This window comes from Populus trichocarpa, chromosome 1 (genome assembly GCF_000002775.5).
Source record: "Populus trichocarpa isolate Nisqually-1 chromosome 1, P.trichocarpa_v4.1, whole genome shotgun sequence".
In the NCBI taxonomy this organism is placed as follows: domain Eukaryota; kingdom Viridiplantae; phylum Streptophyta; class Magnoliopsida; order Malpighiales; family Salicaceae; genus Populus; species Populus trichocarpa.
Window position 1 is genome coordinate 11818328 of NC_037285.2, and position 24975 is coordinate 11843302.

The 24975-nt window shown below is 33.8% G+C and overlaps 3 protein-coding genes across 5 annotated transcripts; 2 read left to right on the forward strand and 1 right to left on the reverse strand.

The window, feature by feature from the left end:
* Positions 1-7256: 7256 nt before the first annotated feature.
* LOC18094180 (uncharacterized) lies at positions 7257-10857 on the forward strand. The gene is made up of 2 exons (XM_006368354.3): positions 7257-7807; positions 10355-10857. Exons 1-2 carry the CDS (start codon positions 7550-7552, stop codon positions 10589-10591), a joined length of 495 nt encoding a protein of 164 aa, XP_006368416.2. The 5' UTR covers positions 7257-7549; the 3' UTR covers positions 10592-10857.
* Positions 10858-11181: 324 nt separating this feature from the next.
* On the reverse strand, positions 11182-11970 carry LOC18094181 (late embryogenesis abundant protein 18). The gene is made up of 2 exons (XM_006368355.3): positions 11822-11970; positions 11182-11695 (listed from the first exon to the last, which is right to left on the reverse strand). The coding sequence occupies exons 1-2, from the start codon at positions 11906-11908 to the stop codon at positions 11408-11410; spliced, it is 375 nt and encodes a 124-aa protein (XP_006368417.3). The 5' UTR covers positions 11909-11970; the 3' UTR covers positions 11182-11407.
* Positions 11971-17721: 5751 nt separating this feature from the next.
* Positions 17722-24352, forward strand: LOC18094182 (AP-2 complex subunit mu). 3 transcript variants are annotated; one of them, XM_024603656.2, is made up of 13 exons: positions 17729-18036; positions 18478-18611; positions 19055-19232; positions 19648-19738; positions 19976-20070; positions 20231-20320; positions 20397-20445; positions 20546-20684; positions 21428-21544; positions 22137-22227; positions 22307-22449; positions 23632-23791; positions 23869-24352. In XM_024603656.2, the coding sequence occupies exons 3-13, from the start codon at positions 19062-19064 to the stop codon at positions 23947-23949; spliced, it is 1227 nt and encodes a 408-aa protein (XP_024459424.2). In that variant the 5' UTR covers positions 17729-18036; positions 18478-18611; positions 19055-19061; the 3' UTR covers positions 23950-24352. The 3 variants fall into 3 exon arrangements, 2 of the variants coding, with proteins under 2 accessions (XP_024459424.2, XP_006368418.2); XR_002982499.2 differs by lacking the exons at positions 18478-18611; positions 23869-24352 and adding an exon at positions 22695-22784 and having other exon boundaries at positions 17722-18036; positions 23632-23771; XM_006368356.3 differs by lacking the exon at positions 18478-18611.
* Positions 24353-24975: the final 623 nt, after the last annotated feature.

Below are 24975 nucleotides of genomic sequence, written 5' to 3' on the forward strand. Positions count from 1 at the left end.
CGAAGAGGACTACAAAAATAGGGAAAAATCAAGCTGTAATTTTGGAGGAAATTCAAGGCCTAATTGTACCCCCATTGTGCCAAAAAAATGGAGAGAAAAAAATTCAAATTCAAGGTTAAATTAAATGATTATTGGACGAATTTGCATAAAAATTAAGTCCAATGACATAATTAAATTTTTAATAGGCCAATTTGATTTAATCATGGGCCAAATTAAATTTTAATTATGTTTAAGAATTAATTTGGATCCAATTGAAGGATTTAATTAAGTGCAAGGATTTAATTATACTTTAAATGGGTCAAATTAATTTTATTTGGGGCTTAATTGGTGAAAAATTAAGTTTGGGAGCCTAATTTGGGCTTAATTGAGGAGATTGGAATTTTAAGAGACCAAATTTAATTTTTACCATGATAATATATTGAAATCAGGGGCAAAAGTACAAGAAAATTGAAGTTTTGGGGTCAATTAGGGGCTAAATTGAAGAAATACGAGACCAAGGACCATATCGCAATAGGTGTGTGACTTTGGGGCTCCAATTGAAGTTCATCAAGGGCTTAATTGAAAAGGTTTAGGGTCAATTAGAGGTTCAATTGAAAGAAATTGAAAGAGGAAGGACTGAAATGAACTTTGACCAAAATCAGAACTTTGGTACTGTTCAGAAAAACTGGTCTAGTCACCTTCTTCTTTATTTTTCCAGAAAAACAGGTTCAGTCACCTTCTTTGCAGGTGCATTTAATGCACCTAACGTCCATAAAATTTAACCAAACTTGCATGAAAATGATCCTCTACGGTTCCTCTACAGTTCCATATCAATATTTCAGTCTTAATGACAATTAATCGGCGCCGGCGTCGGCCTAAACATGCCAACTCAGGCAGCTTTTCTGTAGATTTGACAGTGCACCATGCCTACTTTGAGCCAACGGTTGGGATCCATCCCAACCGAATCAAGGGCTGAAAATTTTTCCCCTGTGTAGACAAGATTGCCCTCTTCCACTGCCTATAAATAGAGGTGGATTTCATGGCCTGAGGGAGGAGAAATTGGGGTCCAAAATAAGCCAAAAAATCAGCTTCTTCCCGGTTTCTGCAACTTTCTCTCTGTTTTTCTTTCTTTCTCTCTCCACCTCTTCCACAGCTGCCTTCTCCGGCGATAATACCAACACACCCGCCCTACACACCACCACAAATACCAACTCCACCATAGGAAGCCGGCACAACCACCAAGAGCCACCGTCGGTTTCTCTCTCCTCTCTGCAGCCCCCCCGTTTTCTTCTTCTTCTTTTGCTTCCTCTGCCGCAGACTTCCACCGCCACAACCGGCTTTACCCCCGTCATTTCCATCAACCCAGCTCCTCACCAGTGGCAGAGCAACGACCGTGACCTTCTCTCTCTTCTCCTTCCAGCCTTTCTCTCTCCTCTGCAACTTTTTTCTTCTTCCTCCCACAGCCGACTCCGGCCACCATCACCTCAGCCGACGCCTCCTAAGCCACCGGCCAAACCACCTCATCACGTTCGAGACCCCCACGCCAAGCAACTTCCTTCTCCTTGCTTTCCCTGTTGCTTCCTCGGCGTGGCCGCTGCATGCAGAATTGAATTCTGCATGCAGCAACTAATTAATTAACCCATGGTTTGGGTCGGGCCAGTTATGGCCAAGCCCAAGTGGCTGGGTCTGGCTCGCCCCCCATTAAAAAAAATTCCAAAAAATTTTCAAAAATCATTTTAAAAAAAATTGTGATTTTTCTAGCATATTTTCCTACCAATTATGCATAATATCGGGTTGTATATTTACACTGTAAAATAAAAATCCGGTATTAAAATACCCGGTTTTCTCTGAAATATTTCAAAAAATAAAATAAATAATATTTCAAAACATTTTCAAAAGGAAAAAAAATATTTTGTTGCATACGGCCAAATCCTAAAATTTTTCAAAGCATATTTTTCATAAAAAAACAAAAATTGCATCTTTTTCATGTTAAAAAATAAAAATAAAAAATGAATATCGTAACTAGTTTATGATTATCCATTAGGATTTAGCCAACATGTCAAAAATCTTTTTCCAATTTTTTTAGGATCTAGATGTAGACTTTAATATTTATGGGGGTGTAAAATTACACAATAAAGTACACCCTCAGGTATTAAAGATACAAAGTGTAAATAAATGCGATGCTAAAATTCAGACTTTAGAACGGTTAGGATTTAACCCAATAAGATAGAGACTTTCTCATAAAGAGAGATCTGCTTTGAACCTTAGAAAAGACCAACGAATAGAAACCCGACTTAGAAAAAAACAATCAAACAACAATGCAGCTTACCTTAGGTAGGGTGCACTGGGGGTGATGCGTCTTCCCCTTGCACAAGTAGTCCCCTACTCAGACTCTCGCAGACCATAGGTTCCTAGTAATCATAATACTAGGTGGCGACTCCTGAACATCAATCATAATTTTATGATTAAATCCAAAAACCCTTCCCAACACACAACACCTCACACCATGAGGCACGACGAGAGCCTCCGTCGTCACCAGACGACGTCGCGCCCCCCGCGACAATTGTTATGGATTATGATTTGCTTTTTATAGGTTTATCACAATCTCAAACAAACATCTTGATATTTTGTTGGTGCTCGATTTTACAAGTGTTTATTTTTTGTCGTATAATTAAAAAAAATAGTTTCAGAAAATTTTTTTTATTAAACTCAATGGAGACCATAACCTGGATTGCGAGTCTGGTTGGTTAACTAGGGTTAATTGAGAATTATACTTCATAATTTATTTTGGTTTACTTTCTATGAGATTATTACAATCTTAAACAAATGATTTGTCATTGGATTGACGCTTAATTTTGTGAGCATCTATTTTTGTTATCATATAATTAAATAAAAAATAATTTAGTAAGAAAAATTATTAAGCCCAATGGAATTCATGACATGGGACACAAGTTTGGTGGATTAACTTGGTTTGATTAGAAATTAAGATTCATAATTTGTTTTGGTTTACCTTACATGGGGTTATCGTGGTGTCAAACAAACATCTCGACATTGAGTTGATGCTTGATTTTATGAACGACTATTTTTGTTATCATATAATTAAATAAAAAAAATAGTTTTAAAAATTACTAAATCTAGTGGAGTCCATAACCAAAGTCATAAGTTTGACAAGTTAAGTTATTAGACCTAGTCGATCCTAAATATCATCTCAATAATTTTTTTAAAAAATATATCATCTTGAATTTATTTTTTATAAAATCAAACCATGTTTTTATCAATCATCTGGGTTATTTTTGGACTCTTCAAGTCGACTAGGTATGTTAGGGCAATTTCTTCATAGTTTAATTTGAAACTTGAGCTAGGTAAAGAAGTTGGGTCGGGTTGACCTGTTGGGATGAGTTTAATGATGCTATCAAAAAATATTTCACAGTTTGGACATTCTGTTTTTTTATGTTTAAGAAATATTTTAGTCCAATCCATGACATAACATACACCAATATCTAGTGAAGTCTAAAATAAAAACTTGAGGACACTTAAAGGTGTTGATACTGAAGGAGAATCAGGTCTGCTACAACATTAGACTAAATCATTGGCCTACATTATTCTGTGGGTCAAATCAATTTTTTTTAACTTAAAAAAAATATTCAAGCATTATTAATATGTTTTCTAATAAAAAATTAATCATGAACTCAAAATATTATGTATATCGAACGATATCGTTTTTAAATATTGATACAATGATATATTGGATGTCATTTTTTAAATATCGAGACTATAACATATTGGATTAACCCAGTTCAACTTGTCAAATCCGCGATCTGATTCATGAGATCGTGATAACCCTATAGAAAAAAAAAATCATGAAGGTCAATTCCTAATAATCCAATGTTGAAGGATAAAATTAAAAAAAATATTAAATTAAAACAAAGAAAAAAAACTACCCTAATCAACTTGGGTTAACCTGTCATACTAATCCATGCCATAAGATTGAGATAACCCATAGGACGCTATTAATATGTTTTCTAATAAAAAATTAATCATGAACTCAAAATATTATGTATATCGAACGATATCGTTTTTAAATATTGATACAATGATATATTGGATGTCATTTTTTAAATATCGAGACTATAACATATTGGATTAACCCAGTTCAACTTGTCAAATCCGCGATCTGATTCATGAGATCGTGATAACCCTATAGAAAAAAAAATCATGAAGGTCAATTCCTAATTAATCCAATGTTGAAGGATAAAATTAAAAAAAATATTAAATTAAAACAAAAGAAAAAAAACTACCCTAATCAACTTGGGTTAACCTGTCATACTCATAATCCATGCCATAAGATTGAGATAACCTCATAGGAGGAAAATAAAAAAAATTACAAAACCCAATTAAAAAAATATTCAATTAAAAAAAGGACCCAACCAAAATGAACAGAGTCAACGTGCCAAATCAGCGACCAAGTCATTAAATGATGATAACCTCGTTGAGAGAAAAATAATAATTATGAAGCCCAATTTTTAATCAATCCAGTACTGAAGAATAAAATGAAAAATAAAACTAATTAGAAAAGGCAGCAAAAAAAATGACATGAGTCAACTCGGGTTACTTTGTTAAATCAACAACCCGTATCATGAAATCGAGGTAAATTCATATAAAAAAATTTAAAAAATTACAAAGTTCCACTTTCTACAAATATAATGTTAAATGTTGAAATCAAGAAAAAATAGTTAAATTCATGAGACAGATATATAACCAAACTGAAAAAAATAAAAAAAATACAAAATATAATTTTCGAAACAGCCTCATATTGAAAGATGTTATTGAAAAAAAAATATAAAAAATTCAATTATTGAGAAATAAAATTAAAAACAAAAACAAAAATAATTATAGAACACAAAACTTGATTTTAATAAATAATATTTGTGAATATAACTATCATATTATTTAGTGTTTTGTTAATAATAATTAGAGTTTTGTTAACAATGAATCGTTGAATTTGATAATCATTGTTCAAGATATGTAGGCTGAGTTTGTTTTATAGCTACTTTTACGTTTGCAGTGCAACAACCGCAACAAGGTATTTGATAAAAAACCAAACTGTGTTTTGTATTGTGGGGCCCACTAAAAAATTGAGTTTGAAACGCAGTTTTTGAGAAGCAGTTTTTACATGTTTTTTTAACTAAGTTTCGTAAAACTCTGTTTGTTTTTACGTATCAAAAGTGCTTTTGAAAAAAAATAATTTTTTAATTTTTTTCTTTATTTCAAATTAATATATTTTTTTGTGTTTTCAGATTATTTTGATGCGCTGATATCAAAAATAATTTAAAAAAAATAAAAAAATTATTTTGATGCATTTCCAAGTAAAAAACACTTTGAAAAGCAACTGCAACCACACTTCTAAACACAATTACCAAACATTTTAGTTACATGTTTTTTGCTACACATAAACCTCAACCATAATTTTTACCTAACATGTATCTAAATCCAACTAACCACACTTTTTTTAAACTTACTTTTTTAAAACCACAACCATAAAAGTTACCTAAAAAACAAACACACTCGTAAACTCTTCAATCAATGTGAAGGCTAAACTGAAGGGAATCTCTGAATTTCTTCAACGATATGAATATGAAACTTCATAGCTACCACGATTTAGCTTTTTGCCGATTTATCTTATGATGCTTAAAGTTGTTTGCACCATGGTTATATATAACTAGAAAGATGTAATACATGTTATTTTTTAAAATATTTTTTACTTGAAAATATATTAAAAAAATATATTTTTAATTTTTTTTAACATTAGCACATCAAAATGACTCAAAAACATCATAAAAGAATTTTGAAAAAAAATCAATTTTTTTTTTCAAAACCGTGATTGAACCGTAAAAACAAACTCTTCCTTAATGTTGTTAATCATGACATCCTTTGTCATTTTAAATCTTTTACATATTTACATTATGTTTGTTTACCAAAAAATAATTTCTTTTAAAAGTGATTTTTAGGAATGATGTATTTTCTATAAAGTGAATTATTTTCTAATATTTATCAATATCATAGAAAATGAATTGGGAAACAATTTATGATATTTGACCATTTCTATTGAAAATAAATTGAAAAATAACTTATTGATATTTTTTAAAAAGTTTATTAAGAGAATAAGAACCAAATCTAACATATAAAAAAGTTAAAGAGGGTGAATAACTTGTCGTTTGCCACTTATTTTTTTGAAAAAAAAAGCGACACATCATATGATGTACAATTTCAAGTGACAAAAGGGTTGTAAAAAATTTGGGCTATGGGTTTTTTTTTTTTGTCAAAAAGCTCAATTTTCAACTTGTTATGGCTCAAAACACCTAGAAAAACAACACCTTACGTTGACAAACTCATTCATGACCTCATATAACCTAAAAAACCGCTTAAAAACCTGAAATAAAAAAAACAAACTTAGATATACCATTTTAGACGACGAGAAGGACAAAAAAACATCTAGGTGGAATTTTTATTATCTAGTAGAAAATATTGACACTAAAATTATCCATTTTCATGACTAAAATCAGTGTCAACTAAGATTTTTTTTCTCTATAACCAGAACCCGGTTACTCTTTCTCTCAAACTAGGAATTGAAAAATAAAAAAAATAAAGTTTTGCACCACAATTAAAATTTTAAAATATTAAGAGATCAAAAAGTTATAATTTAAAAATTAAAAGGATCAAAGTGACTGTTTTGCTTGAATTTACAACCACCCTTTGTGCTCGTTTTTTTCACTCTGATTGCCATCTTTTAATAATTTTTTTTTATTAATGTGAATATCTGAGTTAGCTTGTGTGTACTTCGACTAATCTTACGGGCTCTGAAGTTAACGACCATGTAAGCTTCTAGTGACCCTGAAGTTTGTAAAACTCGAACTGATGATCTGTAAAAAACAAATCTAGAACCTGCCCAATTAAACTTAATTTAAATTGATTATCAATTAGTCCTATAAGATAAAATTTAAGAATAAAAAAAAGGCTATAGTAATCCACTATACTTTATATACACGTGTAATCAGTGACACGAAGAACAGTATTTTCACCTTAACTTTTACAGTTTCTTATAGTTATAATTATATAAAAAAAAACAATCATGCTATTTTGCCAATAAACATCAAGTTATATTATGAAATTATGAAAATTAAGAATAGTATAAGAAATAAAAAAGAATTAATGAATAAATTAACAACTAGAAATGATAAAAGCTTGTTTTGCGTGTTAAACAAAATAAATTAACAACTGAAAACCTGTAATAAAAACCTAACAAACTGCAGTCCAGTTAAAATTTAACCCAAAAAAACCCTCGAAATCTTTCCCAATACAACAAGAAAACAAAACAACCTAACCAGCAGATTTGTAAGCGAAGAGATCATCCTCATTCCCTCTCCCCTTGTCTTCTCCAACACTAATTCTCGAAGCCTCACTTTCAATCTCCAAATCCCAACAGCTCTCTCCCTCACCATTAAGTCCACAAACAATCCCATCTTCTCTTTGTCTAATTCTTGATTAAGTTTGATTCATATTTTGGGATGCGATGCGTTTCTTTAAGAGGATAGCTGGGTTTCTTGGATTCGCTAAAGATGATGGAGGCTACGAAGTGAAAGACCAACAACAAGAAGAAGCAGAAGAGCAAGACGATCATCAACACCCCAACCATGTCCGTTTTCGCTCCAATTTCCAAGAAACTGGCCTTCCCCGCAAAGGTTTCGGTGTTCCTGTCCAAGTCGCCGTCGAACGCCCCCAGCTTGGACCCCTAATCGTCTCCTGCATCTCCGGCGACGGCGGCCTTCAGGTCCGTTCTTTCTCTAGACTTCACATCTTTGTTTGTTTTGTTTAGTTTTACATTTCAGTGATTGTTTGGAGTTTCGAAATGAAAATTGCTGGGGCTTATTCTGGTATTGTTGAATTGTTTGTGATATATAATTGGTGGTGTTTTTTAATGAATGCGTTTTGGTATTTATTTGCCGTGTTTCAGTTGGGTTATTGTCAATCCAAATAATTGCCAGTAGGATCTTTGTTTCTTTCCCTGCAAAGAGGGAAACAATGATGAGAATTTGGGGTTTTCTTTTCCTTGTTAAGTTTGGATATTAGGTGATTGAAGGTGGAGTTTGTACCTTTTACCTTTGGAATTATGTTGATGTTTTCATAGCGCAGCTCCAATTTGTTTTGTTTGACTATAAAGTCATTAGCATATGATCGCTAATTCTAGCTTTCTTCCATGAGGAGTTTTGCATTGTAAATGCTGTTATAAATGAAAGCAATCAGTTTTAGTCTGATTTTCAAGTTAAACAGCCAATCTTGTAGCCTACTTAGTTGGTTCACCCTCACCTCCATACCTTAATGAGTTGTGTAGTATCTCATAAAATACCTCCTGCAAACTTTTTTCTTATCTGGGTCAAGTATTGTAGCCTGTTGTTTTCTACTATTTCTCTACCTCCTAATGATTTCTGGTGTCATAACGTACTGTTATGTTGCCAATGTTTTACCGTGCCTGCTTCACATTGGTGTTGATCTTTGTGAGTGTCTGCAACATATGATGCTATTACAGAGCGTTTTCTGGTGAGATGGTCAGTGGTAGCAGCGTCAAGTCATCAATTTGTATACAGTGATGCCCAACTTTGAACCTTCTGATCAATATCTTGATTGGTCTTCCTTGTGTTTTAGTTTGGTGGTAGTTCCTTTGCTGAAGTTATTAGTTATTTCATGGTGGCTTCTGCAAATTATCCCAAAGAAGATGGATGTCCACTATTTTTGAATGATTTGAATTAAAATGGGCAACATTGGTTCATTGTGCTTTTGCTCCTAGATTGTTATGCCATCAGCTCATTTAAAATAATCTTTAGGCTCAGTGGACACTAACAAATTCTTTGGTCTCAACTTTCAACTAGCAAATAATGAATTAGGAGTAAGATTTACAGGTTTTAAGGCTGCAATTTTGAATGATAATTTATTTTTTTGAACGTTACAATGTGTGATATGCACAAAAAAATATTGAGTCACTGTATCCATGCAACTGACGGAGTTGGATTTTGGACAATATGGATAGAAAGTAGGCAAATGCATTTAGAAATTGAAACAGTTGCTTACACTCTGTTCTAAATAAGAGTCATCTGTTTGAAGTAAACAGAGAGAGTGTACTGCATTAGCATAGACATCACGATACAATGCTTGAGAACAACAGAATATGCTTTCTGTTTACTTGAATTAGTTGACAAATGAAGAGATAACAGTTCTATTACCCTTGGCCATTTTTGCTTATTTACAAAGAGGTAGCTGCATTTGAACTGAAATTTGGAAGAATACTTTAGGGGCCTGCTTTGTAATGTAGAAATGTTTTTCCTTGGAGAAGTGCTCTGGATTTCCTTCTTAGCTAATCCTTTTCTCATGTAAAGCAGCCAAAAATCATATTCTTTAGGGTGTAAAAATCATATTCTTTTAGCTACATCCAAAGCGGCACCAGATATAATGGAATGTTTGGATGCTTTGATTGCTGCTAGAAGTACCAATGCTTGAGAGAGATTGTAACTACCTTGGAAGCATGTCATAGTTCATTTTGAGGTAACATGCTTGGCAACTTCAATAACCTTTGGCAAGCAGAGGAAGTGCCAACTGGCACATTAGACCAAAGAGGCATTTGGAGACATCTCAAACGTTCCATCACCTTGACAGTTGATAAGGGTTATACTCTGCTGGTTTGTTTTAGATAATTACAGGAGGTAGAGACAATAGCATCTGCAGTAGTAGGTAGGCTGGAGTAGCCCGAACTAGGAGGTCATGTCTGTATGTAGGGAAGAATAGAAAAGGTAAAACTTTCAAAAGTGCTGAGAAACCTAGCTAGTTTAGTTGAGCTTTTCATGTTTGTGACCTCATAAAAATCAACATTTCCTCCTTATGCAACTTTGCTGTTTCTTGATCACAGTAATTCTTACACCCTGTCTGTCTCTTCATTTTGCATTTCGTCTTGCCGAGGGCTGTTGAATCACCAGATTGCAGAAGTCTTTTTTCTGGTAAATTTTTATTAATGAAAAGTTAAATACACGAAATGCAAACATGGGATGCTTTGCAGATGTGATTTACTGAATCACAGAACTACATTAGTTATTTGTTGATAGCTTTCCCTTTAATTGAAAGCCTCCTTGAAATATTCAGCAACAATGGTATAACAGACCAAAGTAAGTAAGTCAATTTGTCCTGCTTAATTTTATTTGATGGAATTTGTCTTGTAGTTCCAAGCTCCAATTGTCATGCAGGCATTACACAGTTGATCAGTGTCATTGTTGACATATTTATTGCTCTGATCTCTTAAAGTATGTTGATGGTCCATCTTTTCCGCATTTAGGGTCTGAGATGGTACGCGAAACGTCTCAGGATAGATGAAGATGGAGACGTGGCAGATGAGTTCTTTGACGAGGTTTTACCAAACACGTCTTCCAGTGCTGATGAACAGCACAAGCCTTTGCCAAGGTTTGAAGTGAAGCACAGTACTCGGCCAGCTAAAATCAAGAAGCAGATGATGTCCCATGATGGGAAAATTCAACAGTGTGTGGAACATCAAGGTAGATTGCAGTGGGTATAATGGATCTTCACGTCAAAGTCCAGGGCTCATGGGTGGCTGGGTGGGTTTCATTTGTCAGATCTATAGGGTAAGTATGTTGCTGGGTCATTCTTTTCTAATAGATTAACGTTTGTTGTCGTGGCCTGAATTGTGAAACCCCTACACCCAATTGTATTAATGTTTATGTTACAAAGCTTTGTCCTATTGGTTTGTGATGAGATCTTGATTTAGACCATCTAATCAGATAAATCTTACAGAATCCTGCAGGATTCGAATTCATGCACCAATTGATCCAAATCTGAGTACACATCAAGTTGAATAGACCGAACTAAATTGTTCCATGTGCTTTACTCGTATATACATTTTCGTACTCTTCCCTTCGAGAAGACACTCATATCCGGTCTGCTTGTACACCTGGTTTTAATTGCTCACATTGTCTTACTCCCGGATTTGTTATTTTGTTTATTTGCACCCAAGGTGAAATACAAGAATGATCCAATGATTTGCATGCCGTGGAATTGTTTTCATGTATTTGCCCATCAACTGTTTACGTAGGTCTGAGTTATGTGGGCAAAACCAAATGAAAAATTTCTTATTAAAATTAGGCCAGTTTTACCCTCTGAGACATCTGCTGCATATTTATATGTCTGATGATGTCTGTTCTTCCCAAAACAAAAGTTCATACCGCAGCATGGTAAAGAGGGATGCGTGATTTATCAATAATTTTCGGTTCAGAAGAGAGTTTCCAACAGAGAACTGACAAACTCAAGACAGACAAGTCTACACGTACACACACACACCGAGTCCTACCTTCCATCACACAGCATGGCTAATTGTCTAAATATGCCCGTGTCCAGGAGGGTGTCCTCCTAGGGGGTATGCAGGGGCCGTGGTTCCAGGCATGGTACCACCAGTTCCGACTGGCTGGTTAGCATGGGTTCCAACAACGGGCTGAGTGCCCACCACAGGCGGTTGGTGGTGGTGGTGGTGCTTGGAACTTAATTTCTCAGCTGCATGCTTGGCTTTGGCCTGATGCAATTCCATCTTTGCCTGTGCTCCCTTTACTTTTCTACGCTCCCTGGCCAACTCTTTCTCTTCTGCTGTCCTGGCTGTTGTTAACTCTGCCTGCAAGTTTTCAACAATAATTTTTTACAAAATTAAGGCACGAGGATGAAACACATGCTTAGGCATATATATATATATACACACTTTCCTTTTCTCTCTCTATTTGAGTTGTTCAAGAAATATAACCTGCTCTTCAACCTTGGCTTTGCAGATAGTCATGCGCTCCTTAGCAACACTAGCCAAATTGGTGATTTTCTCCTTAGCAGCTTGCATCTTTCTATTTCTGCTTCCACAAACTGTTTATTTATTTATGTTTCGCTGAAGTAGAAACAGCAATTGCTGCGATAATGTTCCAGTCTAGAAATGTAAGGAATTGCTAGGCCAAATGCCCAAAAGATTAGGACGCCACGATAACTGCCACGTGCCACTCATGCAACTGCATGCCTTTGATCAGGTGCCAGGTTGCACAGGTGCACGCTCTAGACACATGAGCTTTTCTTGGGGCTTTTCGTAACGAGGAATAAGGAAAGAAGGAGCCTAAAAAGCTGGGACAAAATGAATCATAAGTTTAGGTCTTACCCCAGAAGAAAAATGGCAACAATCCTGACATTTTCTTTTTATGGTGTGCATCATTGAATCTGATCAAGCAGTAAATATGAATTGAACAAAACAAGAAAAAATCTAGAGTTGATGAGCGGCAGCTTCACTAGACTCAACATTTTCAACTAGACTCAACATTTTCCTCTACGATTTACTCGAATTTGCTTACAAATAAGTATTTTCCTCACCTAAGAAGCTTTCCCGCTCTTAAAAGTTATAAACAAGCGGAGACACACAAGTAAAAAAAATAAAAATGCTAGATACACAAAAAAACACAACAATGAACTCTCTCCTAACCTTTTATTTACTCAAAAAAATAAATTACACAAGCTCTCTTGTGTGTGCCATGCACAAAATTATCTTATTCTTTTAGGAATTACATGCTACACAACTTATTTTCCCGCATATATATAAAATATATACATCAAAGTTACAAAGAAAACTTCTCCTTCCATTTCTAACAAGTGCTTAGATAGTTTTACCCCCATATTCCTATGAACTTAGTGGCTTCAAGAGTACTTCCAACTTCCAACCATTTTCCATGTCTTCCAGCATGCCACCATTATCTAGTTATGTTCTTTCATAACTAGTTATGCTTGTAACCGCCATACCAACTCACTACTTGACTATAACCACCACTCACAAAACTGTCGTGACTTTCTTAGCCAACTATTAGCTTTATTATTGCTAGGTTAGCTATGTTCTTTATTGGATTGGACAATCTATATTCTAAGCTCATATTCATACCAGCATGAACCCGTTATTCACATAAATTATTGTGCAACTTGTCTACTGATTTTACCATTGTCAATGTAGTTGTCAAACCTAATTAACATCGTCTAGGGAACATGTCATCATTATACATCTCGTGCACATAGATTACATAACAAACCTTCTCCACTAGAAGAGCTCAACGCCTTTTTTTGGCTTAGACTCATAATGCCAATGTTTTTCAACTGTCACAATCGGTTTGTTTCCTCAACGAAACCTCCTGGTTTATCCTTTTTTTCATGAAGAATTCAACTCGTCGATTCTTTGATGAGTAAAAAACAAGTGTTATAACTCTACCATCCTCTAAAGCCTTTCTTATTTTCCACAAAGTCAATCAAAAACAACTTAAAAACTAACCTAAATTGTTTAGACCAATCCTATGATATCCCATGAACAAAGATAAAGTTGTAACACTAGTGTCACTCTTTATTTGTCTCTAAAAAATTGTATACAGCTCTATAATTACACACAAACAATGCTCATTCCCTTAACAATCATATGACTATATACCAATTTGTTCATACGTATGTAACTCTCTAAAATTGCATAAACCCCCGTAAAACTTATCAAACTCTTCGAACTTTACATGTGACCTATAGTATAAAAATGTGACCAATATAGTCTTAGTGATCAACATCCTTTTATATCAAAGTTCTTTTGGAAGTTTCGAAGGCCACCAATCCTTATCCAAACACGTAAAAAAATAATAACCCATTATCAATTCTACCTGATTTGATTCTCTATATGCAACTGTTGTACCTAAGAAACTCTATCACCACCCACATGGTTTTATTGACGCAAAAAAATTGTTGTTCTAACCCTTAATGCATGTTTTATCCATTGAAAATCCGCAATATAATAACCCCAAAAGGGAAGTCAACCTTGCTTTTATCATCATGATTTGTCTGTCATTAAGGTGTATAAAATCGTAATCATGATTCATTTATCTCAATTTGTCTATTTCTCTAATATGCACAGAACACCATTTTACTTCCTTCACCCCAATATGTCTCATCATCATGGTGCACACAACAACCCCAATCCTGCTCGTCTAAGGCAATTTAGCCATGCCACATCCTCACTAGTCAGGTTGACACCTTTATAGCTAAAATCTCAACTTAGTTGCGAAGCACACATATAGAATTTATATATATTGTTTCCTCAACACCTTTATCCATAAAGCTAGTATTAAGTTATCCCCACTTTAAGAAGTTATTCATAAAATGACTCCCATCACAAATATAACAACTAAAATTTTTCGGTGAACCCTTTCTTTTCACCCTCAACGAACCTTGTCAACATTATCCTTAGATTTTGATGAGACTCTAAAAGTTTCATTGTTGACATTTGGTCTGAAATTTGTTAGTCCATTGGCAAAAACTATGGTAAACCCAAATCCTCATTAGATCTAATCCTTCATCATAACTTTGTGCAACCTATATAGTAGTTAAGCTACCAATTTTATAAACTTTCTAAAATGGCACTCATAATATGGTTCGCTATTTTTCCCAGAACATCCCACGCTTTGATACTGATTGTCATATAGAAAAATTTCATGCCCAAATTTCAACCTCTATATAGAGCCTAGTCTCATTAGACTCAGTCTTTTCCTTTATGATTCACTCATGTTTGCTTAAAATTAAGAGTTTTCCTTGTCTAAAAGGTTTCTTTACACTCTTATAGGTTATAAATAAGCAAAACCATTCAAGAAAAAAGAATGAATGTTGCATAAAAAAATTCAATAATTATAGGGACTCTTTCCTAACCTTTATTAACTCAACAAAAGAAACTACACGAGTTCTCGTGTGTGCTATGCATAAAAATGCCTTGTTCCGTCAGACATTACATGTTATACAACTAATTTTTCCAGCCTATAAGTAAAGTATATACATGGAAGTTACAAAGGAAACTTCTCCCCCTATTTCCAATAAGTTCTTAGGTAGTTTTACCCCGTGTTCCATGAATTTAATAGCCTTAATACTAAGAAAGTTAGTGCGATGTTTGTCCTCATGTTTCCATAAACTTACCGACTTCAAAAGCATTTTCATCCATGCTCCATGTCTATCTAGCATGGTCTCATGATTTGACCATGTTTTTCCATAACTAGTTATGCTTGTAACCGCCATAAAAACTTACTACTCGGTTATAATCACAACCAACAACATTGCTGCAACTTTCTTGGCCAATTGTCAACCTTATTGCTGTCAGGTTAGCTATGTTTTTTCTAGGCTTGGATAGTCCGTCATCCAAGCCTATATTATGCTAACATAAACCCATTACCCACACAAATTTTCATGCAATCTTCCTATCAATTCTGCCACTATCACGCGACTATCAACCCTCACTAACACCATCTAGAGAACTTGCCATCGTTATGCTTCTCATGCATGTAGACATCCATAACACCTTTTCTTTTAGAATAGGACCTTAACTACTCAAGAAAAGTTTTAGATGTTTGTACCTAACTCCTTTTAAACACAAGTAGATTGAGATGGTCCCATCCCAAAAGAAAATAATGATAAACTTTCTAAGATTTATTCTAGATTGCACTTTTCTTTTTCTATTTAAAAAATTATATTTTTCATACTACAATTAATATAGTTGATAACACTTTATATAAAAGTCAGGAATATGATCAATGAGCACGGTAAAAAAGTTGAAAATATTATACATTTTGATTTAATTTACAAAATGTTCTTATAAAAAAACAATTAGTGCATGTATACTTGATGACTTTGTTCCAATTGTAAATGATTCTAGTGCGGACTCTATGGTCCTTTTCTTTTCTTCTTCCTCTTTCTAGTAAGCCATAAATACATTTATGCTTTCAGATCTAACTCTACAACCAATTATTACACATAACTAATACTTTCACATGTAATAGCAACATCCAATTTTTTATTGTCATGTAAATATATTGACAATCCATTCAATTCAATTTAGTTTGTGAATTCAATTCTCTAAGTCTTCACCAAACAAGCCAACTAAAAATCTAATTAAACAAAAAAGTCAAATTCCAAAATATTAAAAAACAACCTCACCTTAGCTCCTATAAATTCTCAACAACCTAACAATAACAAGGAAAAAACCTCAAAAAATAAAGCATACATAAAAAAAAACTTTAATTACTTTGCAAAACCATTATTTCTCAATCCCTTCCAAAACAAAAATTCTAAGATCCCAAACTCTTCAAACATTAAAAAAAAAAGGAAAAGGTAAGGGACAATTTGCAAGAAATAAACGAGATCAAACCATGTTAGCAAGAAAAAATTGATATGATTGTTGTCCTCCAAATCTTTACTTGTTCTAAATGCTCCTCTAAATAAGTTAATGCCAAGCTTATTAATGGATCATCCTTGCATGCTCCTAATTTGTTTTATGATTTTTTGTATTTGTTGATGAGTTTTGATTTGAAAATTAAAAGAGGTTTAGAGAAAAGTTGAAGAATTAGAAACTTTGATAGAAGAAAGAGAAAGGATAATTAGAGATTTTGATAAAAGAGAATCTTGATTTTTAATATATATGGGTATTTTAGTTTATTTTTATAAAATTTTAAAGTTGATATTGAGAGGGAAAATGAAATGTAGAATAAACTTTAGGAGATTTTAAGTAATTTTTCCTTCTAATAACCATGGTAGATCATCCTTAAAATCAACTATAAAATCAAGTATTGATTTTTTTTTAAAAAAACTTTGGAAGTGTCATGATTATCAAAGAAACGGCAAAGCCATAGCTAACATGATAAATTAAATGATTTTTTTAAAGAAATTTAAATAATATTTAGAGAAAAAATACAATTAGTGGCTAATCTAAAAGAGAATTAATTAACTGAAATCAAACAAAAAAAAAGATAAGATAAAAAGTCATAAATAGGATCAATATTATGAAACACATTAATGATTTATACTTATTTGTAAAATCATTTATCAAGAAAAGTATAAATCAAAGAGCCATTTGATAGAACTAGAAAAACACCTGAATTTTTTTAGTTCTACATTCAAAATTGTTTATTATGCTAATGTTTACAGCAAAGAGAAGTGAGCGTTTGCTTAAAAAATTAAATTAGTAAGCGTTTGGAAATGCGATTATATCCGTGTTTTTAAAAAGTTAACTTTTATTTTGATTAAAAATTAATTTTTTTGATATGTTTTCGATCGTTTTGATGCGCTGATCTTAAAAATAATTTTTAAAAAATAAAAAAAATATTATTTTAATGTATTTCAACACAAAAAATACTTTGAAAAGTAACCGTAAACACACTCTTAGACAACCAATTAATCTAATAGATCAAGAAAGTTTTTTTATTCTAGGAAGAGCAAAAAGCCTAAAGGAAAGCAAAATTACCATTCCATCTAAAATATATTAAAATTTTAGACAGTCCAATAGAAAGGGCCAAAAGGCCCTGTAAATCCGATATTATAATCTATATATAAGAAGTTATGTCGTATATAATTTTAAATGGTATTTGAAATTGTAGTAGAATTTTTTTTTAAAAATTTGTTTTTGAAATTATATTAAAATAATTTTTTTAAAAAATATTTTTAATATAAACATATAAAAAAAAATTAATTTAAAATAAAAAATAATTTTTTGTTTAAATAATTATACCATAAAAACAAATACAACCTTAATCTTAATAGTAATGCAAAAACTTAGCATAGTTAAAAGAAACGTAAGAACGCACGTGCCGGACACCTTCGCGAGCCAAAAAGAAAGAAAGACCGGTGTGTTCATTATTCTTGACTTCAAACAAAACGAACTCTGCAACTCTCCATCTCAAAACAAATTAATAAAATAAAACTTCAAAAATCTCTCACATCACCGATTACCGAATCATCACCGTTCATCAACCTCTAGATCTGCATTTCCAACCTCCATCCGCCGTCGGTTACCGGAGACAAGGGGTTGTTGGACTAATATTTGAGGCGCCGATCAACTGGATCAGAGATGCCGGTGGCTGCTTCCGCCATCTACTTCTTGAATCTTCGAGGCGATGTCCTTATCAATCGCCTCTATCGCGACGATGTCGGGTAATCTCTTAATATCTGCTTTCATTCATTCATTCATATATATATATATATATATATATATATATATATATTGAACTTTTAGGAACCTTGCCGTGTAATGTATCTTTTGTTATTAAATCATTTCTCATTTAGCTTAGATTATGTGCCATCGCTTGCCAGATTAACTCTAATCGTCCGATAGATTATATTTCGATTAAAATTTATGCCAGTAACAAGTAAATGTTATTGTTTTATGCCGTGGATATCGGAATGATTTTTTCCACGAAATTGCTTCAATGAATAATCGTCACTCAGAACATATGATAAGTTGTTTCACAGTTTAAAAGAATAATTGCACAGTGCAATTTCTTCATCATAGTTCTTATTCTATAAAAATAAGTCCCGCCGAAAGCATCAAATGATTCACACAGCCGCAACTTCATCCTGCTACTTTGCTTGTAGTTTGCTTTTGAGATATTCAATGAGGCGTGAACATTCTCAATTTCGTGTCTTCAAAAGGAATCGAACCTCCAAGGCTCCACTGCAACGTTTTGAATCATACAAGGCTATCTTTTCCCCTCCAAAGAATATCCAGAGTAAATAATTTCTCCTTTACTTTTGCGAAGAAGACAGAATTTGGTATTCCTTGAGTGGTAGAGGCCACAGCTGTTGTGTAATAAAGCATTGCAGTAGGTAATGCTTGCTAAGCATCGGCTTTTGAATTCTTTTCCTTTTCATGAGAGGGAGAGGAACTGCATGATTGGAGCCAAACACACTGTTGGAAGATGAACACAGGATGCTACACCTTCTCTATCGATTTTATATCATTCCCCTGTGATTCATCAAAAGCATCCACTTGCTTTTAGTGGGAAACAATGCCTCCATTTTTTGTCCTTTTTCTTTTTAGCCTGTTCTTCTCATTTTCCCATTTATTCATTTTCTGTCTTAGTCCTCATGTTTGTGTCTAGGCTGCATTAAAATGTGGCGCTTTGCATTTTGTAATCTTCAGTGGATGCTAAATTTTTTCAATTTCTTTCAGTGGAAATATGGTGGATGCCTTCCGTTTGCATATAATGCAAACGAAAGAACTCGGTACATGTCCGGTGCGGCAGATTGGAGGTTGCTCTTTTTTTTATATGAGAATTAGCAATGTCTACATTGTGATTGTTGTCAGTAGCAACGCTAATGTAGCTTGTGCATTCAAGTTTGTTGTTGAGGTAGTTAGCTCTTTCTTAGTAGTTACTTTCTTTTTTAGGTTTAGCTTTTAATCCATTTGAGGATTGGCCTAGTTGGTCTTTCAAAAGGCTGATGGAAATTGCTTTCAGGCAATGAATGATCCAATGGAATAATAATAATAAAAAAATGCTACTTACAAAATGATGAGCATCCTGCACTGATCATAATATTTCTCTCTTTGTAGGATGATTCTCTTACCAACATGATTACATTGTTCAGCTATTATTCGCGTTACTACAAATGCCAAATTAGATTGTACTTTTGGTGCCAATTAAGTCTTAAGCCATTACATGCCCAGTGATCAAATAGTATTTCTTTCAGATATTTTATTTGCAGGAGACTAAAAGTTAATTGTTTCTTCAGTTGTTGACACTGCTATTCTCTGGCTGCATGCAGGCTGTTGCGTTGTTCAAATCGTACTTCGGTGGGGCTTTTGATGAAGATGCCATCAGAAATAATTTTGTTTTGATTTATGAGCTGCTGGATGGTATTCACTTGAAGCCAATAGACTCTTATGATTGCATATTTGTACTTTCCCTTATTTTAATTTTTTTTGAATTTTAATTTTTTTTGAAATTCGATGAAATCTACTTTATTACTGTTTCCCTCATGGGGTGATTCCACTTGTCATTATCCAACAAGTGAAAGGTTAAATGTGATTTCTTTTCAGAACTGGAATGTTATGTAAATTAGTGATTTATTGGTATCTACATTGAAATTGCAGAAATCATGGACTTTGGTTACCCACAAAATCTTTCTCCTGAGATTTTAAAGCTTTACATCACTCAAGAAGGAGTGCGCTCACCCTTTTCATCCAAGGTTAGATGTTTGTTTCAACAACTGTCATTCAGAAGAATTAATGCTGGACATTTATTTCCAATTCTATTTTTAATTTCCAGCATTGGCCTCTCGTCAATGCAAATGTTGTGTTAATAGCCATTGACCCTTTTCTTGTGTTTTTACCATTGGAAAAAAATAGCCTACAGACATACCTGTCCCCAATGCAACTTTACAAGTCACCGGTGCTGTTGGTTGGCGCAGAGAAGGCCTTGTTTATAAGAAGAATGAGGTGATTCAATTTTTCTTGCCTCTCACTTCATTGTGGTTTGGCCATTTGGCAGGATTTTCACATTATTTACATATAGGTTTTTCTGGATATTGTGGAAAGTGTAAACCTTCTTATGTCTTCAAAAGGTGGGTTATGATTTTTTTTCTTCAAGATTTTCTGTATCTGTTATTTTGGATATAATGCAACCACTGACTTGGTTGCTCATAAACAACTTGGTCATTATAGGTAATGGTCTGCGATGTGATGTAACGGGGAAGATCCTTATGAAGTGCTTCCTCTCCGGAATGCCTGATTTGAAGCTGGGTTTAAATGATAAAATTGGCCTCGAGAAAGAGTCACAACTGAAATCCCGTGCTACTAAAAGGTAGTTTTTCATGGTACATAAGTATCATCCCCTCCATTCCGTACCCTCAACAAAGTATTATCCTCGACAATTCTGTCCTTTCCCTTTAGTTCTCATATTTCTTTATGAGCCTCCTTTTGTAGCGTAATGCATCATTCTATTTTTCTGATTTGTTTTCCTTTCTATCTTTTCCAATTAGTTAGGATGTGAAGTGCTCTCCTTGCACATAATTTTTTTTTTCTGTAAATGAACCTGGGGCTCATCTTGCTATTGTAATCCATTTGAAAAATGTCATAATAGTATACTTGGCCTACACTGGTTTATTCACCCTAATGTATCCATACCAACATACAAATACCTTTCCTGGGATGAACAGTACCCCCCCCCACATCTATCATGTATCATCAAACAGTTATGAACTGCAGCAATATTTCATTTCCTCTTGTGCTTTTGTTCATTTATCTTTTGCCATCTGCTTTCTCTAGAACTTAGACCATAAGCAAAATTTGTGAACTATTGGAAATTTGGAGCAGCTATAAAATTCATTGCTGGGTTTGGAATAGCCTTAGCTAGTCTTTTCTGCTTTGTTTTGCGACTTCTCTTCTTTAAATCTACTTTTGTCTAAATTTGATCTGTTCATTTCACATTTCTGAGAAATCGATTCTTGTTAAACACATAATTATGTTCTGTTGATTTTAGACTGCAAGGTGCTACCATCATGTTTGTTTCATTAACCCGGTCTTTAAATGTGCTGTTTTATGCAGTGGCAAAACAATTGAGCTTGATGATGTTACATTCCATCAATGTGTAAATTTGACAAGGTTTAACTCAGAGAAGACTGTTAGTTTTGTTCCACCAGATGGTGAATTTGAATTGATGAAGTAAGCTGAAGAAATCTTTCTCATGATTTGTTGTATGCCTGAAGTTTATGCTCAAATACTCAAGCTACCCTTGTGAATTTTGGAATTTGATAATAAAAATATATAGCAGTTGGTGTGCCTGTTGCATCTTTGTCTTTTCAAATGAATTATTAATTTATCAAAAAAAGTTGTATGGTATGTCCCAAAAAAGAATAAAAATATAGATATTATTTTTTTCACTTTTGGTCTGATAATAGTCTGGACTCTGGAATTTATCCAAAAATAAAAAATAAAAGGTCTGGACTCTGGAGCATAACATACTTCTCAAAGGATTTCAGTTGCATTAATCATGGCAAGTTACTACCTTCTATGCTTGACAATTGATTGTGTCTTGATTTTGCTTCTCCACGGTCTATCTGGAGGCTCTACTTTGCATAGACTGTTCTTTTTTTCTTTTCTTTTTTTGATGAATTTGCATAGACTGTTATATCTTCATTCCCCAAATCTAGACTTGCTTGAATACACATATATATTTCCTTTTTTTAATCTCCTGTCCTTCTATAATTTTTGAAGTTTTGATGTATAATTGCTTGGTGATTCATTTTTTCCCTAGGTATCGAATTACTGAAGGGGTTAATCTTCCATTTCGGGTATTGCCGACAATCAAGGAACTGGGTCGAACTCGCATGGAAGTGAATGTCAAGGTTTGTTCTTTTCTGTTCAGTTATCATGCATTATGTGGATGTTTGCTGTGGTGCAGTTATCTTATGGACTAATTTTCAGGTTAAGAGTGTCTATGGTGCAAAAATGTTTGCACTTGGGGTTGTCATCAAAATTCCTGTTCCAAAACAAACTGCTAAAACAAGTTTCCAAGTTACATCTGGTCGAGCGAAGTACAATGCTGCGATTGATTGCATAGTTTGGAAGTAAGTATGCTTAGCTTGTTAAATGTGTACATTTTTTTTTCTTAGGTTCTTTGGATGGTTGTTCTCTATGTTCTCTTTATAAGAACTGCAATGTTGGATTTATCCCTTTCAATATCACATTCATAAAGTTGTTAGTCTTTCCTTCATTTCAAATGTGAAGCTGCATGGAAATGGCCTTAGTTTATTGTGACATTCTGATCCAAGAATGATCCTTTATACTGATTTAGTTTATTTCTTCTTCTTAGGTTCAATAATTATATACCACCTATTCTTTCATAGCCTCTGAAGCTCCATTACACAGAAAATAATACCAACAGGCAGAGGCTAGTCTTGAGGTTGGATGACCTTTTATGAATAGTTGTATACAAATTAACTTCTTATGAAATCTGTATTAATGGAAGGGTAAGATTATTTAATTTATTTGAGGCCATTGAGCCCAGGCAGTACATATAGATTCATCAGATGCCTTTCTGAGGATTGTACTGAAATGACAGTCTGTGTGCCTGCAATGCCTACAATGTTAATAAACCTGAAGGTTTTTGTGTATGTGAAGAAGCAAATAAGATGCTGATTGCAGCCTCTATTAATTTCTTAAAAAAAAAAACATTTGACATTTTAGGCATTGTCTCTTACACTGCACATCAGGACTGGAACCAGCAACACTAGTGTGAACACATGTAACCTTAGATTGATCTGAGTTGCAATAAGGAAGTATTTGTCATCTCTGACACCCCCATCTCTCCTACTTCATAAAGGTCATGTTAATACTAACTTGGAAGTTTTGATGTTCTAATTTTGACATGTTTACAGAAAAGGGAAAATCTGAAGAAATGGCTTTATCATATTTATTCTGTGTAATTGAGATAACATCTCGGTGAATATTGTTATTGAGCCCAAAATTGATTTCCCATAGTTTAGATGGTTTATAAGATGTCCTGCTGTCATGCATTTGGCCCAAATAGGAGTCACTCAATGGTGTCATGCAACTTTGGGCATGCCTTGATTGATCAACTCCTACGCTAGTACATTTACTAATTTGTGCTTGCTATCTTATTACCTCAGTACATTTACTAATTCGTGCGTGTTAGCTTTATTGTACGGATATGCTCTATTGTAAATTTGTCCTTTTTAAATTGTACTCCTAGTGCTGTTGCTTATGGGCATGTTTTTGGAGCTGTTTAGGATAAGAAAATTTCCTGGACAAACTGAGCCAACCATGAGCGCAGAAGTTGAGCTGATATCCACAATGGCAGAAAAGAAGTCTTGGACGAGGCCTCCAATTCAGATGGAGTTCCAGGTTCCGATGTTTACAGCATCTGGTTTACGCGTTCGTTTTCTAAAGGTACAAATCTTAGTTAAAAGCCATGTTACTTTCTTTATGTGTAAAGAAGCAGCTATGACCTAAGTGATTTTATGCAGGTATGGGAGAAAAGTGGGTACAACACAGTTGATTGGGTTCGTTATATTACTAAAGCAGGCTCATATGAGATTAGGTGCTAGAAGTTTTGGAATGCTGTTGTGAGACAGAGGACTTTGCGGGGAGATGATATCATTTGCTAGTTATTCTAGCCAATTTGAAATGAAATCACTGCTTCATTAGCCTTGTCAACAACTGTGATTGAGCCTCCTTTTCCCTTTGAAATGAGGCCGCTGATTTCCTTGATTCATTTTTAGTTGTCAATATTCTATTATTTGGAGTGAGCAGTGGTTTTGCTGTAAAGGCTTGGCCCTTTTGACAAAACTGCAAGACAAGTTTTCTAATCACGCTCAACTGTATGTAGCGTTTTGCCACTGTCTCTGATTATAATTGATATAATATTAGTGGTCCCAGATTATTATTTTTTGAAAATGTACATATAAGTGCATTTTTGACAGACAAATGACCAAAGCTAATTTTTTTCAAGACTAATGAGTTCATTTTTATATTTTACCTTTAAAAAATGTTCATATTTAATTATGCAACTTATATTACCTCTTCATATACTTGAAAAATTACCAATAAAATGATTTTTTCTTTTATTTTAGCCCCTTTGAAACAATACTTCGTGCATTCTGTGTAAGAAATGGGAGTTCGAAGTGGGTGGGTGCATCCAACATTTGGCTTTTTTTGGAGGGCTATCTTACTCTAAATGCTTCAATGCCACAGGAAAGAGATGACTTTGCCTTGGAGCTGGCCATGGCTGATGAATAGGTAATGTAGTATACTTAGAACATGTTTGGGAATGCGGTGGAAACCATGTTTTCAAAAAATTTAATTTTTTTTTGTTAAAATTTAATATGGTTTGTATGTTTTGAATCGTTTTGATATGCTGGTATTAAAAATGATTTTTAAAAATAAAAAAACATTATTGGTATGCATTTCGACACCAAAAATTATTTGAAAAGCAACCGCTACCACACTACTAAGCACCCTCTTAATCAGAAGTGAGAAACAATCTAGTCTAGCGTGTGAATTGCTTTTTTCCTTCCTGTAATTTTCGTCTTTAAATCTCATATAACCATTGTGTATATGCTATGTATGGTTTA

Coding starts and splice junctions, on each gene's coding strand:
- LOC18094180 (XM_006368354.3), top strand. CDS start 7,550: ATGCGTTTCTTTAAGAGGATAGCTGGGTTTCTTGGATTCGCTAAAGAT. Junction 7,808..10,354: donor CCGGCGACGGCGGCCTTCAG/GTCCGTTCTTTC, acceptor TTCCGCATTTAG/GGTCTGAGATGGTACGCGAA.
- LOC18094181 (XM_006368355.3), bottom strand. CDS start 11,908: ATGCAAGCTGCTAAGGAGAAAATCACCAATTTGGCTAGTGTTGCTAAG. Junction 11,696..11,821: donor AAGCCAAGGTTGAAGAGCAG/GTTATATTTCTT, acceptor GAAAACTTGCAG/GCAGAGTTAACAACAGCCAG.
- LOC18094182 (XM_006368356.3), top strand. CDS start 17,954: ATGCCGGTGGCTGCTTCCGCCATCTACTTCTTGAATCTTCGAGGCGAT. Junction 19,233..19,647: donor CATTCAAGTTTGTTGTTGAG/GTAGTTAGCTCT, acceptor GGCTGCATGCAG/GCTGTTGCGTTGTTCAAATC. Junction 21,545..22,136: donor GGTGAATTTGAATTGATGAA/GTAAGCTGAAGA, acceptor TTTTTTCCCTAG/GTATCGAATTACTGAAGGGG.